General features: G+C 43.9%; 2 protein-coding genes across 2 annotated transcripts; both read left to right on the forward strand.

The window, feature by feature from the left end:
• Positions 1–227: 227 nt before the first annotated feature.
• On the forward strand, positions 228–7,135 carry LOC308237006 (uncharacterized protein; the record flags this gene model as incomplete). The annotated part of the gene is made up of 2 exons (XM_080647327.1): positions 228–599; positions 7,070–7,135. The coding sequence occupies 2 exons, from the start codon at positions 228–230 to the stop codon at positions 7,133–7,135; spliced, it is 438 nt and encodes a 145-aa protein (XP_080503453.1).
• An 8,749-nt stretch (positions 7,136–15,884) lies between these two features.
• Positions 15,885–16,367, forward strand: LOC308237004 (uncharacterized protein; the record flags this gene model as incomplete). The annotated part of the gene is made up of 1 exon (XM_080647325.1): positions 15,885–16,367. The coding sequence occupies one exon, from the start codon at positions 15,885–15,887 to the stop codon at positions 16,365–16,367; it is 483 nt and encodes a 160-aa protein (XP_080503451.1).
• Positions 16,368–18,520: the final 2,153 nt, after the last annotated feature.

The raw sequence follows: 18,520 nt of genomic DNA on the forward strand, positions 1-18,520 counted from the left end.
TGAAATGGAACCAACAAACTGCCTTTAAGCTCCTCCCCCTGAGAGGGCCCAGAAATGACCAAAGCATATTTTACTCTCAAATGTAAGAGGGCAGCCAGGGGAGAGATGAGGCTCACTCTTGTAAAGGCTCTTAAATTAAACCTACTTGGCAATGAACGTGGCTTCTTCCTTAGCCATTCCCTGTTTAAACCATCTGTTCTGTCTCTAGGTCCAGCCTCCTTTGAACCATGAGTTCCCACCAGCAGAAGCAGCCCTGCACCACACCCCCCCAGCTTCAGCAGCAGCAGGTGAAACAGCCCTGCCAGCCTCCACCCCAGGAACCATGTGCCCCCAAAACCAAGGAGCCGTGCCACCCTAAGGTTCCTGAGCCATGCCACCCCAAGGCTCCTGAGCCATGCCACACCAAGCTGCCAGAGCCATGCCACCCTAAGGTTCCTGAGCCATGCCACCCCAAGGTTCCTGAGCCATGCCACCCCAAGGTTCCTGAGCCCTGCCACACCAAGCTGCCAGAGCCCTGCCACACCAAGCTGCCAGAGCCCTGCCACCCCAAGGCTCCTGAGCCCTGCCACACCAAGCTGCCAGAGCCCTGCCACCCCAAGGTCATTCCAGCACCAGTTCAGCAGACCAAGCAGAAGTAATGTGGTCCATGTCCTTGAAGAACCAACCGCTGAATGCTGAATCCCCTCTCCCATTCTGCTTATTTGTCCCACTTGCCATTAGCATGCTGTCACGCTGAGTCATAATCCCTCCCTCTTTGCACCCTCCAGAAAGATGTCTCTCACACTCAGTTTGGAGGGCTCCTGAGCCCAGGGCTCATCTGAAGAGTGATTTTTTGGAGGGAGGAGAAACCAAGTGACTCTTCCCTGCTCTGCCCCCATTAAATCATTTGTAACAATATAGCTGGCTGTGTGTGTCATTGGCTGACTCAGCTGTTTGCACTGGTCTCGCAACATGAAGTCAGAACTGCACACAGCCGGGCTGGTTAGGAGGGCTGTCAGAAGGTGCCTGATGCAGGCACTGAGAACATGCAGATGTGTACGTGTGACAGTTGTATTCACCAGATATTCCTGGGCTGCCAGTGGGAGAGTGGTCAAGGCCACCCAGAGCCTGTTACTTTGGGCAGCCTCAGCCAGAGAAGGGCTTTCTTTTTGCCCCTGAGTGCATCATATCTGAATATAGATGGTCCCTGCTTCAAGCCCTCTCTGCCTCTGAGTCCTTGTTCCCCGATAGCCCTCATTCTGTTCAGTTTATTCTATTTATTATTATTATTATTACTATTATTCCAAAGAAATAGTGCTTGTACATATTCCAATGTGATTATCTGTTCTTCACTCATCCTCCCTTCCTGATGCCACAACTCATGAAAGGCAAGCACTTGAACACTCACTCTCAGACACAAATACACACACACATACACACCTACCCCCACACTCATGACAGAGAAATACAGGTAGACTCCTACACACACACACACACACACACACACACACACACACCACACCACACAAATCCCAAAAATCACACAACACACACACATGTGTGCTGATTATCTTTCACTGAATGCCCAATATGAAGACCTCAGTGCTGCAGGAGAGTAGACTCCACAGGCCTGCCCTAGGAGAAACCCAAGAGGGGTGATCTTTACCTCTTTTCCTATGTAAACTTACACTAACACAACTCTCTCTCTCTCTCTCTCTCTCTCTCTCTCTCTCTCTCCCTCCATCCACACACACACATACAGGTACCTCACAGAGTAGAACATAAAAGCAAATGAATCATAGAAAAAAAGAAAAGAAGCATTTAGGAAGGTTTCAGAGATTAATACAGATAAGACAAAAAGTCATCATAAAGTTGAGGGAGACCACGTCATTAAGATGTAAAATAAAAGGCTTAAAGAGCACCTGTCACAGCTCATTCATGTTCCAAATCAACAAACGGATATCCAGGGGTCAACATTAGTACCTGCATGATGTACAGCACTCAGGTAGATTTGGGAAGAAGTCCAGATTTGGAGATGATAAGAGAAAAAGTGTTCAACAGAGCTTTGCAGGTTCAGGAGTCATTATCAGACTGGCGGGAGAGAATGACATCATTTGGGTTTGTGAGGTTTGCACATGTTCAGGTGATTTCAAATTACTACACATTGACATAATGGAAAATGTCACTAATGTCTACAGGAGCAGTCAGTTTTAAAGGGGCTGACCACAGATGGGGACACTGACTGGTGATACACAGCTGGAAGGGTATAAAATCAAGGAACCATCATAGGAGGAGTTGAGCAAAATGAATCAAAATCCTTAAACATTTGCATACCCTTTGTATTCCACTGGGAAATATGCATTGATGGGCACAAAGATTTATTTATAAGGAGAATCAATTCAACAATATATAATAACAAAAAATGGAAAGAAAAGGATGGAAGGGAAACAAAATAAATTCCCCCAAGGAGAAAATTAATTGAACAAGTGATTGTGTATCTATGTCATGGAATATACTAAGGTCATAAAATAATATTTAGTCATATGGAAAAATGTGCGGACAATGTCAAGGTCATGTAAAATATTATGGCATGTAACACATAATTACATAGTTATACCTTTGTTAAAATGTATGTCTACATGCATAAATCTTTTAAAATCCTCCAGAATAAACACAGCAAAATATAAACAGTGGCTATGTTTGGTTGGGCAGTAAAAGGAATTGTTTATTTTATTCTTTGAACATCCCTATATTTTAATCATTGTCAATACCATAAATTGAAAATATTTTTATTGTTCACACTTGTTTTACATATTTTAAAAAATTAAAGCACTCCAAGATGTTGATGAGGTAGAGGAAACATTTATTCCAGAAACTTGAGTCCTGTAGCATGTTTCCAGGCCAGCAACCCCAAAGGGTGGGGAGAGGATCACAGCGAAGTCTTTAAAAAAATGATATCCCATATAAACCCCAATACAATCCTAAATCTTTTCGTGAAAAATCCCCCAGAACACCACTCCCTTCACCCCACTCACAACCAAGGGCTCCAGTCTTGCCCATTGCCTTTGAACCTGTGACCTCGAGGTTATCTGGCAGAGGTAGAGTTCTCCAACCGGTCTGAGCTCCTCCTCTTCCCTCAGCTCCTTTCTCTCCATTTGTAGAATGCCATTCACCCAGCCAACAGCAGAGGGTAGGAAACTGTGTCTGTGTGAGGAATTTGAGGTACAAACTACACACAGGAGATAAACTGCATGTTTCTGGCTTGGATGCAGATGTCACCTGTGCAGATAAAGAAATGCACATTTGGTTCTCTGCATGGGTAGGTCTTGGTTTCCTCTGTTCCAGCAGCATCCTGAGTCTCCATGTGTGCGGAAGAAAACAGAAGACAGTATCTGGTTTAGATGAGAACTGTTCAGTAAGGGAGTTCCCACTGGGCTGCAGGCTGTTACCATGCTGGAACCTAGGCTCAAGAAAAGAGAGTCCAAGGAATTATGTGGCAACAGTCTACAGTCATGACAAAAGAGCAAGGCCCAGAAACTTTAAAAGTTACCCCATATCGTCCACATTCAGGTCTCAAGCAAGGCCTGGGACATTGATATGGGGAAAGAAGCAGCCTCCTTATGCCAGGAAAGGGGCCAGGAAAGGTCACCGCACCTCTGGAAGCAGGACTCTCTATCAGAAGTGATGTGATTCACTCTCTGCAATGGGGGTTAGTCTCCTTAGGGCAGTGGTCGGCAAACTCATTAGTCCACAGAGCCAAGTATCAACAGTACAACGATTGAAATTTCTTTTGAGAGCCAAATTTTTTAAACTGGAACTTCTTCTAATGCCACTTCTTCAAAATAGACTCGCCCAGGCTGTGGTATTTTATAGAAGAGCCACACTCAAGGGGCCAAAGAGCCACATGTGGCTTGAAAGCTGCAGTTTGCCAACCACTGCCTTAGCACATGCACACTGGTGAACAAACCAAGCTTCTCTGAAGGGCGGAAAGAGCCTTAACACCCAGACACTGAGTATGTTGTCCAAACAAAAAGGAACAACAGGATTGGGTAAAATTAGAAGTCCTAGAGGCTGATGCTAGAGAGGCTTTTATAAGAGTGAACAAGATATCAGGACAGGGCAGGAGAAAGCCCACTCAGGAAAGAAATATAGGAAATGAGAAAGGCATTTCTTCTAGAACCAAAATCCAGAATCAAGATAGGACACAAGAAAGACCCAGATTCATACAGAGGAGTAGGTACTTCAGGAGATAAGAATCCCAGGTGAAACAGCAGAGTCTGGTCAAAGCTCCTTCTGTCAGGGGTTCCTGAGAGATGGTTTTGGACCTGAACCCAACCCCAGAGGAGAGCTAATGTGATACCAGGAAGTAGAGTTTAGGTATCATGGTGGCACTGGCACCATCCCAGAGGTAGGTGACTAGTCTAACACTAGCAGAGAGAGAAGAAGATGGGTGGGAAAGGAAGCAGAGGAAGAGGGCGATGAGCCCTCACCCTCTTCTCAGATTATATCATGAGACCTGTCATAAGAAAGTGAGTCATTTTCAAGTAGTTGCTTTATGATTATCAAAGCAATTTATAGACATCTCTCTAAAACAATGATTTTTCTTTCCTTCCTTCCTTCCTTCCTTCCTTCCTTCCTTCCTTCCTTCCTTCCATCCTTCCTTCCATGAAACTACACATCCATCAGGGAAAATGACAATTTTCCACTGACTGAGCATCTACCAGACTGGTGTGAGGATAAGTGCAAATAGACCTTTGGGTAACTGATGGAAGGTCCTCATAGTATTGGCTCTGCCTGAAGGTTCAGGTTCATGGTAGGTAACACAGGAGTAAAGAAGTGGGAAGGGAGGAGCCATTCACATACTTGAGTTTTAAGGATGTTTGGATTTCTCCAGGGGCACACCTAGCAAAAGATTGCATGTTGAGGTCAACTCTGGGTTAGTGACCTCTGTTTCATCTTACCATGATCTGAGGACATGACTGGTGTATGATAAAAGAGAACCCATGAGAGGCAAGGTCTTCAGGGCTGTGCATCATGTTGAACAGACTCAGTCAATCCTGGCTCTCCATTCCCAAAGACATCTGCTGTCCTTGGTTAACATGGCATCTTAAGTCTCTCACCAGAGTAAATACAGTTCATTTCTAAAGCAGGCATTTTAGCCTTTCCTTTCCTCACAAAGGGCTGGATCTGCTAAGAAATGGAATAGCATATTGTTCACTTATTGAATAGTCACTTAAGTGAAGATCAGATGATTCACCTACTACTCTTCAGAGCCTCCCAGAAGAACCAGTAGTGCCTATTGTTCATCTCCACATCTGCTTAGAAAATTAAACAGAATTAATCTGAGCTAAAGACTAGGTTTCTGTCCAAGAAACACACTTGTTCCTGGTCCCAGAATCCAGAACTTCCCCCTGACATAACTCATCACCACCCAGGAATCCTGTTATCCATACCAACCTCATCACAAAGGGTAGACAGTGGGACCAAGCCCAGGGTGATATCTTTGTCAAAGAGTAAGTGCCAAAAAATGTTAAGCCAGAGATTTTCATTACAAAAGCTGGAATAAAGATAGAGCAGTCCAAAAAACTTCCACTTCCTTAAGGCAAGGCTCATACTCTGTATAAAATACTAGCTGGCCAGAGACTCCCCACCAGACCCGAGAGGCTAGACAGCTTGAACTTTTCTCTGCACCAGGTGAGTCTCTCTACTTGTAATTTCTTAATATGTGCCCAATTGTGTTTTATTTGTTTGGCGTCTGTTTGTCATGCTAAAAATATATTTACTTCAAATGCAATGGTCATTTATGTTTAAGGTGACATTCCGGTCTGTGGACTTCCACTCAGATTATAACTATGAAACTTGGGATAAAAAAAGGGGGAATGGTTTCTGTAATGATGATTTGTTCAGTTACAGGATAGAGACTACACCATGTCTAGGGTACTTTTAGTGACTTTTAACACTTCTTCTAATCATTACTGAGTATTTGAAATATTGTGACACTGATGATTTGGATGTTCAAAAGATAGGTTTTTCTTTACTCCATGAACTTACCATCCATCAAAGAACATAGGACATGGGCATAATTTACAAACATACTTCAAGAAAAGTGATTAACAGAGAGGACAAGGCAGGTAATATGCTGTGGCAAATGAGGAAAGTGACTTGGATTTGGCAAAGAGTGTCTGGGAGGATGGGTGAGCATGTGTGGAAATAGCAACAGGATGGAAAGCCTTCCATTAAGCATGCACAGAGGGGACGATGTGGACAGAGGGTCAGAGGTGGAATCATGTGGCTCAGGACAGGTTGGTGTGCAGTTTTCTTAGGAGAGCTATGTGGTGGACTTGAGAGGGTCGATCTTAGACTTTTGACTTTATCATCTTCCCAAATTATTAAAATCCTGGGGACTCAATCAATCCTGGGAGCCAATATTGTGTTATGCTTCCAATGTAGGTTTTCAGAATCACCAGGACGAAAGGAAGGATAGGCCAGGGGTCCAGTCATATGGAGCAGAATAAAGCACCTTTAAGTTTATCTCCTTGAAAGGGCACAGGGATCAACAAAGTTTCCATTGATTCAGGAGAGAAAGAAAGAAAAGAGAGGCTCTCACATCTGAAGGGACATACTAGCAGATATATTGAATGTTAAATTTGTCTTTTTCCTTGTTTCACCAAATCACTGGGTCAACTTTTCTGTCTTTAGGTCCAGCCTCCTTTGAACCATGAGTTCCCACCAGCAGAAGCAGCCCTCCATCCCACCTCCCCAGCTTCAGCAGCAGCAGGTGAAACAGCCCTGCCAGCCTCCACCTCAAGAACCATTTGTTCCTATAACCAAGGAGCCATGCCCCACCAAGGTTCCACAACCTGGCCAAACCAACATTCCACAACCTGGCCCTACCAAGGTTCCACAACCTGGCCCCACCAAGGTTCCAGAGCCATACTACCCCCAGCATCCTCAACCAGGCCAAACCAAAGTTCCAGAGCCATACTACCCTCAGCATCCTCAACCAGGCAACCCTGTGATTCCTGAGAAGGGTCACACCAAGCTTCCTGAGCCAGTCCACCCTAAAGTCCCTCAGCCTGACCAGCCTAAGATCCCTGAGCCATTTCCTTCAAAGGTTATTCCTGGCCCAGCCCAGCAGAAGACCAAGCAGAAGTAATGTGGACCACAGCCATGCCCTTGAGGAGTTGATCACCAGATGCTGAATATCTTCTTCCCTTCTGCTTCTGTGTCTTGATTATCTGTAGACCTTGTAATCAGTATGTTCTCACCATCAGTCAGAATCTTTCTCTTATTTGCATCCTAAAAAATATTTGCTATGAGACTTTTCCTTGCACACTCTGAAGAGTCCTCTGAGCCTCTGAATTATGCAGAAGGCCTGAGTGGCTCTGCTGGTCTTAAGTTGCTCAGGGCTCATCTGAAGAGTCAGTCTGGATGAGAACAATGCCTGTTTCCTGCTCTGTCCCTATTAAAGCACTTTAATCCCACTCTTGGCTGCTTGTCTTAGTGAGTAAATCTGCCCCTTCCTGTTCTATCATGAGTAGGACCTGCAATTAGAGAGGAGTTGGTGTAGACATCATCCACCTGTTCTGTTACTGTGTGCTTCCACGAGTGTGTGTGTGTGTGTGTGTGTGTGTGTGTGTGTGTGTGTGATTACATTTAAGGATTTAAGGGGCATCTCAAGATTGACAATGGCTATTGTGTAATGGAACCCAAAGCCTGTCACTTTGGGCATCCACACCTGGAGCAGGGCTCTCCTCTGGCACTGGACTGAGTCATGTCTCAGTCCCACGGTGCCTGCTCCAAGCCATCTCTGATCCTGAGTACTCTGCCCCCAAGTCTCCTGCTTATTCCCAAAAACATCAGTGCTACATACTTGAACCCAATTATTCTGGTTTTCTTCATTTATTTTACCTTCCAGACATCCAACACATACAGACACACTCTCACAAAGAGGCACATTTATTCAAGTAGCCACACACACCTAATTATACATACAGCATGGTCCTCATTATCTCAGACAATGTTATCTTTTGCTGGGCACCCATCATGTGCAGGGAGGCCTGATACCATCTATACCAGGAAGAAGGAGAGGAGGATACACAGTGTCTCCCCCTCAGAGAATTTGTAGGCTTCTCTGGGAAATACAATATTCAGGTCCTCATATAAACATATATACAACCACATGCACCCACTTCAGATAGTGTTTCTCCCAAAATAAACCACAGACAGCTATTTATCAAGAGACTAGAAAAAGGAGCTAAGATTGAAGAAGATTACAAGGAGGAGTATGTGATCCAAGTGAGATGGATAACTAGCCATGTACTGGTGGAAAGCAGGTCATTAAGCTATAAAATGTCAGGAGTGAAAGGAGAGTTAAATAGCACCTAGTACAGCCCCTGAATTTCCAGATAAAGAAACTGATAACCAGAAAGGAGAAGAAGATTGAGACCAACCGGAAATTGTTTCTGAATCACACCCAGAGCCCAGTGACCCTCATTTTCTCCTGCAGCCACTTTTGATCTCAAGGATGACCAATAGGTTTGTAGGTCTTTGTTGAGTGGATTATGGATTTTAGGGAGCTTATTTCCAAAACCAGTAAAGCCAACATAAAATTTTAGAATAGCTGCAGTGGTCACTGGGAAGTGAAGTCCATTTCTTGACAAGGTTGATGGTCCATAACACCAAGCAGGTGTGAGGCAGGTGACAGATAGTATCTGAGTGATGTAATGCACAAGCACTCCAAACACAGTTGGCAAGAACTCAGAAATCTTTGGAAACTATAAGACAGAAACTGTCCAACAAGTTATTACAAGGTGATGAGTAGTTGTCACACTGGCAGAAGGGAATGACGTGTCTTGGGTCTGCCTGGTATGCACATTTGAAGTGGCTTCATATTATTGCTGATTTCAATAGTGGAAGAGTCTAGAGATAACTCCAGGCCATTCACAATTAAATAGGCTGATTCTTAATGGAGAAATGGACTCTGTAATACACAGATTTTATAAATATAGTTTAAATGTCATAAAGAAGAATTTGGCAGGAAAGAATCAAAAGGTTTAAAGATCTACCTGACTCTTGAATGATCATTTTATTCCAGAATTTTATTTTTAGGAAATATTCATGCATGTACCCAAATATTTTATACATGAGGATATTTGTTTCAGCATTGTATCTAATATAAAAAAAGTTGATAACACTTAAATGCATATCCATAGATAATACAACAGTGGATGAGATGTCTATGCTGGGATTATACTACAGGCATTAAAAAGATTGTTGTAGAAAAATGATTAGTCTTATTGGGAAAAGTTCAGATTATATTATTACAAAAGCAGATGCTAAACAATATAAGCAAAAACATCTTTTTAATAATGGATGCATGTGTCTGGGTTTACAGGAAAAAACCACATGCAACCACTTCAGATAGTAAAGCAAAAATATGCCAACACTGAATAAAGCAAAATGTAACTATGTCTATTTCTGGCTGCTTATATGTTAGTGTTCATTTTTTTAATAGTTCTGTTTTTCCACTTTATGCATTATACAATGTTATTTGATTTTTGTAGAACTTTTAATCCTGATATTAGAAAATACAAAAGTCAGTGAAGATGTTGCTAGAATAATTGTATGTTCTGCCAATCAAGAACATTCCTGAGGCTCTGCAGCAGGTCCCAGGTCAGCAGCCCAAGGGTGGGATGCCACATCTTGGTTGGGGTAGCCCATATGTCTCATCTCTCCACACAGCTCCATCCCAGTTTTGATCTGGTGGGTACACTGGAGCCAACAATCCACTCACACTCACAGCCCAAGGACCTCAAATCCTGCCCACTAACCAACAGCTGAAGCCACCAAGATTTAAATGAGGTTCCTCAGCCTAGCCACACCAAGGTACAAGAGCTGAGTCACCCTAAGGTTCCAGGTTACTATGGGCCCATCCCAGCAGAAGATCAAGCAGAAGCCATGTGGTCCACAATCACGCCCTTGAGGAGCTGACCACAGGATACTGAACACCTTCCCTTCTGTTTCTGTGTCTTAACTGTCTGTAGATGTTATAGTCAGTATGTTCTCACCCTGTGTCACCATGTCTTTCTTACTTGCATCTAAAAATATGTGCTATGAAACCTTCCTTACACTCGCTTTAGAGGTCCCATGGGCCTCTAAATTAAGCAGGGGTCTTAGTGGTTTTGTTGGTCTCGGCTGCTCAGGGTTCATCTGAGGAGGGAATCTGAATGGGAAGAAATGCATGTTTCCTGCTCTCCCTCCATTAAATCACTTTTGAGTCCACTCCTGACTATATGTGTCATTGGGTGACTCTGCCCCGTTCGCTGCCATTCCATCATGATAGAACCTGTCATCAGAGAGGAGTTGGTGAAGACATCATCTCTCTGTCCTGGTACTGTGTGTGTTTCCATGTGTGTGTGATTACATTTAGGGGGCATCTCAAGAATGGCAATGGCTATTGTGTAATGGAACCCAGAGCCTGTCACTTTGGGCAGCCACACCTGGAGCAGGACTCTCTTCTGGCACTGGATTGAGTCATGCCTCAGTTCCATGAGATGGTGCCTGGTCCAAGCCACCTCATATCCTGAGGACTCTGCCCCCAAGTCTCCTGCTTATTCCTCAAAACATCACTGCTACATACTTGAACCTAATCATTCTGCTTTTCTTAACCAATTTAACTCACAGGAACAGATTTATCCAGTGACTTAAAACTGGAGGGGAGTTTTAGGAGGGATTAGGGATACATGGTCCAGGTGAGGTGAACAATCAGCCACAGTGTTGGGAAAGAGCTGGTCATTAAGATTTAAAATGCCAGGAGTGAAAGAAGACTTAAGAGCATCTAGTACAGCCACTCCATTTTTCAAGTAAAAAAAAATGGTATCAAAACGTTAATTAGAGTATCCCAGAATTCATCTTTTTTTGCATCACACATGACACACTAAAACCTGCTAAGAGAGCTTTCTTGTCTTCAAAAGCCTCTTATATGTGACTTTAATCCATCCTTATAGGTATCCCTTCCTGTGTAGAGTGGACATTTTCAAGAAAGTCCACGAAATGTAAGTGGCATTCGGGTGCCTGGAGAAGCACTCCCTGATGCATCTTGTTCTGAGCTGATGGTTGCTGCCGACTGAAGAGGCGTCCTGGAAGAAGAAAGATTCATCCTTGTCCTAATGGTGGCTGACAGCAGAAAGTAAAAGCAGAGGATAAACTTACTTTTCCTTCGGCTCTCCCCTCTCTTCTGCTTACTCTCTCCAGTCCAGCCACAGCATCCCTGGAACATGCCAAGCAAGCTCTGGCCTTAGAGAATTTACATCGGATATCCTCTTGACCTGGAACTGTTTCCACAGAGAGCCTAATAGCTAACTTTTCATCTCCCTCAAATCTGATCAAACATCACATCCCGTGCACACACACACACACACACACACACACACACACACACACACACCACCTCTTTGGTGCTCTCAATTGCTTACATGGGTATTCCTTTTTTTTCATAGCATTTAAATAATTTGCATATTCATCATGTTTCTTTATTGTTTTTTTCACCCTCCTCTATAGTATGTGAACTCCACAAGGTCAGAGATCTTTGTTATTGTTCATTGATACACCCCCAAGTGTCTAGAACTCTGCCTGACTTATTATAGCCACTCAAGAATCAGGTGAATGAATGAATTAGAGGAGTTCCTTTGAGCTATAGTTGAGAATCCTCAAAAATTTCCATTGTCACCAGCATTTGTTGAAACTACAAGGTTAGACAGGCCTCCAGTGCCAAGCACATATTCCAGTGGGGAGATGCCAGGGGATGTCATCACCTGACACTCCCTGACTTGTCCTCTTGGGTGACTTGAGAAGTAACTAATCCTGCTCGGTCTTAGGAAGGCTGCAATCTCCCATGTAGCTGAGCCTGAGTTGTTGAGATTTATCTCTATTTTAAAGCAATCAGATTGCGGTTTGCATTTGAAAAAAAGTATTTTGTGTGCTTTTTCTCATGTGGTGAGAAGATGTAGAACTCTTTGTCTGGAGATGAAGGCAGAAGTATTTGTCCATAACCTCCTATCACTCCCATTCACAACCACCATTTGTCCATGTGCATTAACTCTTCCTGGATTATGCACTCAATAGTGCATTGTTCTATGGGTATCCTGCACTTCAGTATCATAGAAGGCTTAGATCAGGAAGGGACAGGACGATCTTGCACAAATCCCATTCGAGCCTACATTGAAAGGGCCACATGACAGTGTGTGGATACAAAGTAGGGCAGAGAGGCTGAAAGCGGCTTGGCTCAGTGGATAGAGCATGGGCCTGCAGACTGAAGGGTCCCGGGTTCGATTCCGGTCAAGGGCATGTACCTTGGTTGCGAGCACATCCCCAGTAGGAGGTGTGCAGGAGGCAGCTGATCAATGTTTCTCTCTCATCGATGTTTCTAGCTCTCTATCCCTCTCCCTTCCTTTCTGTAAAATATCAATAAAATATATATTTTTAAAAAAAGAATAAATTAGGGTTTAACTCAAGTTTGTCTGAATTCAAAGTTCATGCTCTCTGAAGTGGCTTTGGGTCTTGTCTTCACTCTAAAAAAAAAAAAAAAACAAAACAAAAAAACAAAAAACAAAGTAGGGCAGAGAGAATTTGTAGAGATGCCCAAAGGTGTCTAGTACAGTTACTAGTAAGACTAAGAAAGATCAGGCTTTGGAATAAGAACATTAGCAGCATCCAGACAAAAGCATTAGTGTGAAAGTCAGAGGTATTTGGGGAGATGCTAGCTGCAATCAGAAGCCATATGGCTTCCAGCAAATTCATTGGCTAATTCAGCACTGCTGGTGAAGAAATTGAGCTTCCATGTATAGTATAAAAAGGTGTGGTATCCAACTATTCACTGTACTTTAGACAAAAGTGCAGTAGGGTAAAGAGGAAATTCAGATGCTAGAAAGGAAAAGGTGTTGTCTGGGGGAAAGGACACACAAGTCAGATAGGTGTATCAGGTCAAACCTAGAGAATATGAATGACAGTCCCTCCCTCCTCCCCCCCTCCCTTGGCAACCAAAGATGTGGGTCCAGGAAAGACATGTGAGGCAGGGCATGCTTGGAATTTCCTTTGCAGGGTCCTTAGATACAGGGTTTAGGGGAGGAGAGGCTTGTACACAAGCCTAGAGCAGAGCTAGATTGATGCAAGAGGTCTTAATCTCAGGTCTGCTTGAGTGGTCGCAGTGGTCCAGCCCAAAGGGAAGTAGCTATTCTAACTCTAGAAGGGAAACAGATGAGTGGGGATGATAGCAGAAACAGCTGCCTCTTGCTGAACCCTTACTCCTATTCTCAGCTCATACCATGTGGCTTGTGACAAGGGAGTGTTTCTTTTATAAGAAACTTCCTAGTGCCCTGGCTGGTGTGACTTAGTTGGTTGAGCATTGTCCCATGCACCAGAAGGTCGCTGGTTCAATTTCTCGTCAAGGCGCATGCCCAGGTTGCAAATTTCATCCCCAGTAGGGGGCATGCAGGAAGCAGCCAATTGATGTTTCTTCTCTTCCTCTCCCTTCCTCTCTCGCTCTCAAATCAATAAAAACATATTTTCTTAAAAAAAAAAAAAAGAAACTTTCTAGCTGTTCTCAAAGCAGCCTCTTGGTATCTCATAAAAGTAATGACATTCATTCATCCATCTATTCTATAATTGTCAATCTATCAAGCACCTTGTGGGAATGAAGAATAGAATAATCACTAGGAGATGAGTGGGAAAAGCTCCTGGTGATGGCTGGCTGGTCCTGGGCTCCAGTTCAGGGGAGGTGACACAGCTGTGGAGCCAGCAGGTACTCCACAAAATATAGGTGAGCAGAGTTAAGGAAGGCGGGAGCACACAAACACCTGGGTTTGAAGAATGATTTGGATTTTCCAAATACCCCAGCTTGTTACAGATTGTGTATGAAAGGCAGGCCTCACTTTCATTTTATCTTAAGGAGAGTGGACTCTGATATAAAGGGTCAAGGAATCACATGTCCCATGTTCCTGTGTTGCTCCCAGGAAGGGGTCCTCCTGGGAGGCAGCATCTTTAGGGTCCACTGGCACATTAGACAGAACAAGTGGATGGGTAAAAGGACCAGGTTTCTCTGGGGCTGCTGAACCTGACTGTCTTCTCTAGGTTTTCACTGATCGGCAACCCCATCACTGATCGGGGTCCCCATACCCCTGTCTACTATTGACTCTGAGGTCTCTCTTGGAGTGAAGGAATTTTAGGGCCAAAAGAATCATTTGAGCCTTGCCTTTCCCCTCCCAGACCTGGGTACACTTAGGAATGGGTGAAGAGAATGATTACTTTTTTCCACCTGGGGAAGTTCATGGGACCATGCCCTTGGCCTCCCAGGAGAACCAGGAACAACTGCTTATCTCCACATCCACTTCCAATACTAAGCAGTTCAATAAGCCTGGACTGTGCCAGGGATTAGGGCCTTCAGGAAACAGGGCTGTTTCTGGATCCAGCAGCCCTAGAACTTCTCCCACTTCTTGCCTTTCAGCCCACGCCACCCTCATCATAAACATTCCACTTGGGTGTAAAGGACCCTCCGTGGGGACAAGGCCCAAGTGACATCATTGTCAGCCAGCAAGTGCCAAAAAAATGTCAAGTGGGTGGTTTCATCACAAAGACTGAACCAACAGGTAGATGAGGGGACTGAGGTGAATCATGTTTGACAGGCAAAGGATTAAGACATAGCAGTCCAAAAAAAAAAAAAAAAATCCCATTTCCTTGAGACAGATTTCCATCTATAAAAAGCCAGTTGGCTGGGGACACTACATCAGACCTGAGTGACCACGCAGCCTGCTCTTCTCTGCACACCAGGTGGCTCTCCTTCCTCTGAACGCTTACCATTTGCTCAAGGTATTTTGTTTTTATTGGAACCTCCTTGGCACTATTGAAGTTCTGTTATCAGAGTTATAGCCTCTAGGGAATAGCTTTGTTGTAAATGCAATCATAGTTTGCGCTTGAAGTGACTTAAGATGCTATCAATGCTGCCCCATCAGCTCTTGCTATGACAGAGAGAAGAGGATTAGCTTGTGTGAGACACTCCATTAGAAGGATAAACTCTGCTAACGTAGGGTTGGTAGAACTTTCTTTATTCATAACCTTAATACAGATAATTTTATTCTTTCACCAAAATGTTTTATGAGAATTTATTATGTTGATACTTTGTCTGCTAAAAAAAACAAACAATTTAGACAACAGAGAATTTATTCCATGAAACTACAACTTATACAGGAAAATAAGACATGGGCAGTAGAAAGTCACCCTCATAAAGCAATAAGGACAAGCAAAGTGCTGTGCAGTTTGGGAAAGAGAAATCTTGCTCTAGAAATGCCTCCCTAGGTATGGGATGAGGATCACAGAGGCCATCTGTGACCCATGGTGTTCAGGTAGTACTTGAACGAGCAGACTGAAGGAAGCACTTGAGGCAGAGTAGGGTGTGAGCGAGGCTAGAGGGGGATCAAGTGGGGTTCTGGAGAAGTCAGTAATTAGCTTATAGATGATAAACCATTCTGTTTTCAGAAATGTGTGGGTCGGCTGGAGTTACTGGATTGTTGTTTTTTTTTCCCAAATCGTATCACATTTCCATGTGATTCAATATTGTGCTCTCATATTTCTGCCAGGAGCCTGCGGCTGTGTTGCGTTGCTAATTGGGTTTTAAGTTGTGCCAGGAAGAAAGAGAGCACTGGGAGAGGCCCTGAGTGGAGCTGAACAAATTACCTTTCGGTTCCCCCTGTTCAAAGGTTCAGAAATCACAGGGTGTTCTTAGTCATAAATGGAGGAAGGGGAACATTTGCTTCTTAGGAGACCTGAACTGGCATTGAACGTGGCTCCTTCCCTAGCCAATCCCTGTTTAAATCATCTGTTCTGTCTTTAGGTCCAGCCTCTTGTGAACCATGAGTTCCCACCAGCAGAAGCAGCCCTGCACCACACCCCCCCAGCTTCAGCAGCAGCAGGTGAAACAGCCCTGCCAGCCTCCACCCCAGGAAACATGTGTTCCTCAAACCAAGGAGCCGTGCCACCCTAAGGTTCCTGAGCCATGCCACACCAAGGTTCCTGAGCCCTGCCACCCCAAGGCTCCTGAGCCATGTCACACCAAGGTTCCTGAGCCATGCCACACCAAGGTTCCTGAGCCATGCCACCCCAAGGCTCCTGAGCCATGCCACACCAAGGCTCCTGAGCCATGCCACACCAAGGCTCCTGAGCCATGCCACACCAAGGCTCCTGAGCCATGCCACACCAAGGTTCCTGAGCCATGCCACCCCAAGGCTCCTGAGCCATGCCACACCAAGGTTCCTGAGCCATGCCACACCAAGGTTCCTGAGCCATGTCCCTCAACGGTCATTCCGGCACCAATTCAGCAGACCAAGCAGAAATAATGTGACCCATGCCCTTGAGGAACCAACCATCAAGTGCTGAATCCCATTCTTCTTGAGTGCCATTTTCCTTGTAATTAGCATGCTGTCACCCTGAGTGACAGTCCTCCCTCAGTTGCCCCCTAAAAATATGTGCTATGAAGCCTTCCTTCCCAAGCACTCTGGGCCTCTGAACTTCTGAAAGGGGCTGAGGGTCTTGGTACCTTAGAACCTTAGTTTCAGCTGCTCAGGATTCATCTGAAGAGGGACTTAAGGTGCAAATATGCGGATCAGCTCTGTTCTGCCCACATTAAATGCACTTTCCATTTCACTCCTGACTGTGTGTGTCGTGATCTGACTCAATGTCTTTATTCCTTTCCCTTGTGAAATAGGACCTGTTCCCAGGTTGGTGAGGAAGGGCATCTTTCAGAGTCTTTGGGTCCTGGTAGTAGGTGTGTGGTGCGTCTCCCCACCCCCACCCCACTGCTGACTTTTCTTGGGCTGGCATTGGGAGGTTGTGTAATGCCACCCAGAGGCTGTTCCTTGGGCATCCAAGGCTGTAGCAGGGCTCGCCTCCTGCGACTCAGTGAGTCACACTGGAGTCTAGTTAGTGCCTGTCCGAGCTGACTCTGACTGTCTAACCCTGAGTGCCCTGCCCCTACATCTGGCCTTCAGATTGCTCACTTATCTAGCCAATTTCTGTTTATTTCAAAGGATGCTGTTCCTACATATGTGAATCTGCTCCTCCTCGCTCATTTCTTTCTGACACCTGTGACTCTGTTTCTCAAACATACACAAGGACTCGCAGCCTCCACATTGAACTCAATCAATCCTCTCCCATTCACTGAGTGCCCACTCTGCCAGGAAGGAAATGAGGATCCTTAGGGCATTTCCAGTCATCTAGAGGGATGTACTTCACTCCCAACCCAACCCCTCACACAAACACACGTACACACCCATGCAAGCTGGATTGGGGGTTTCCCAGAGTAACACACCAAAGCTGATCTACTGTATCCTCAGGATGCAAACTGTTTACTTCACACACAGTGTGGCAGGAACCACAGGCAGTGAGGACTGGAAAGCCCACCACCCCATCTTCCTAGAATATAAAAATGTTTACAGAGAAATGAAGCATGGTAGAATTGTCAGCCATGCATTCATATATATGTGTACATATTCATATTCATATTTATATCAAAAATATGTTTCTTTTTATATTCCTGGGGAACACAGCAAATTTTCCTGCAGAAGTATAAAGAGATGTATTTTTCCTTAGGTTGTAAATGAAATAATGAAAAAAAAACATGAGCATTTGGTATAACACAAACAATTGTGATAGTTTTGATCATCATGTTTTTACCTGACCACATTTTTTAAAAACTATTTGAAAAATGTTCATCCTAAAAGTCTTATTAATCTGTCATCTTGTTTTATCAGTAGGTAAGGTCTACTATCATATTAAACAGTGCCACCTAGCATCAAAATAAAGTAGTCAAACAAACAAACAAAAAAAATGTGTCCTAATCATATAATTTATTAGTCAGCATAGGCTAGCTGCTATGACAAACACCCCCTAAACTGTCATGGCTCAGTCCAGTAGAAGTACTTTCTTACTTGTGTCCAAGTCTAGCGTGGTTTGGGAAGGATTTTGCTCCATGCAGTCATAAAGGAATCCAGGCTCCTTTCCTCAAATGATCTCACCATCATTGAGTGCCTTGTCTCCCTCTGAATTCTTTCAACACTTTTTATTTCTATAAGATCAGTAATGATTTCTTCTCTTTGCTAATTTCAGTAACTCGAGTCTTTTCTCTTTTTGGTCAGTCTACCTATAAAATTGTCAGGTTTATTGATCTTTTCAAAGAACCAACTTTTAGTTTATTAATTCCTTCTTTTTTTCTATTTTTTATTCATTTATTTCTTTATTATTTCCATTTTTATCTTTACCTGAGATATAGTTTGTCTTAAACTTCTATAAGGTTATTGATTTGAAATTTTTCTTCTTTTTTAATGTGGATGTTTCCAGACTTAAATTTTTCTGTATACACTGTTTTTACCTGTATCTTATGAGTTTAGTAGGCTCTGTTTTTATTTTTTTTCTCCCAAAGAATTTTCTGATTTTCCTTATTATTTCTTCATGACCCATTGGTTATTGAGGAAGGTGTTGTCAAGGCATAGAA

The sequence above is a fragment of the Plecotus auritus genome (genome assembly GCF_963455305.1).
Source record: "Plecotus auritus genome assembly, chromosome: 12".
In the NCBI taxonomy this organism is placed as follows: domain Eukaryota; kingdom Metazoa; phylum Chordata; class Mammalia; order Chiroptera; family Vespertilionidae; genus Plecotus; species Plecotus auritus.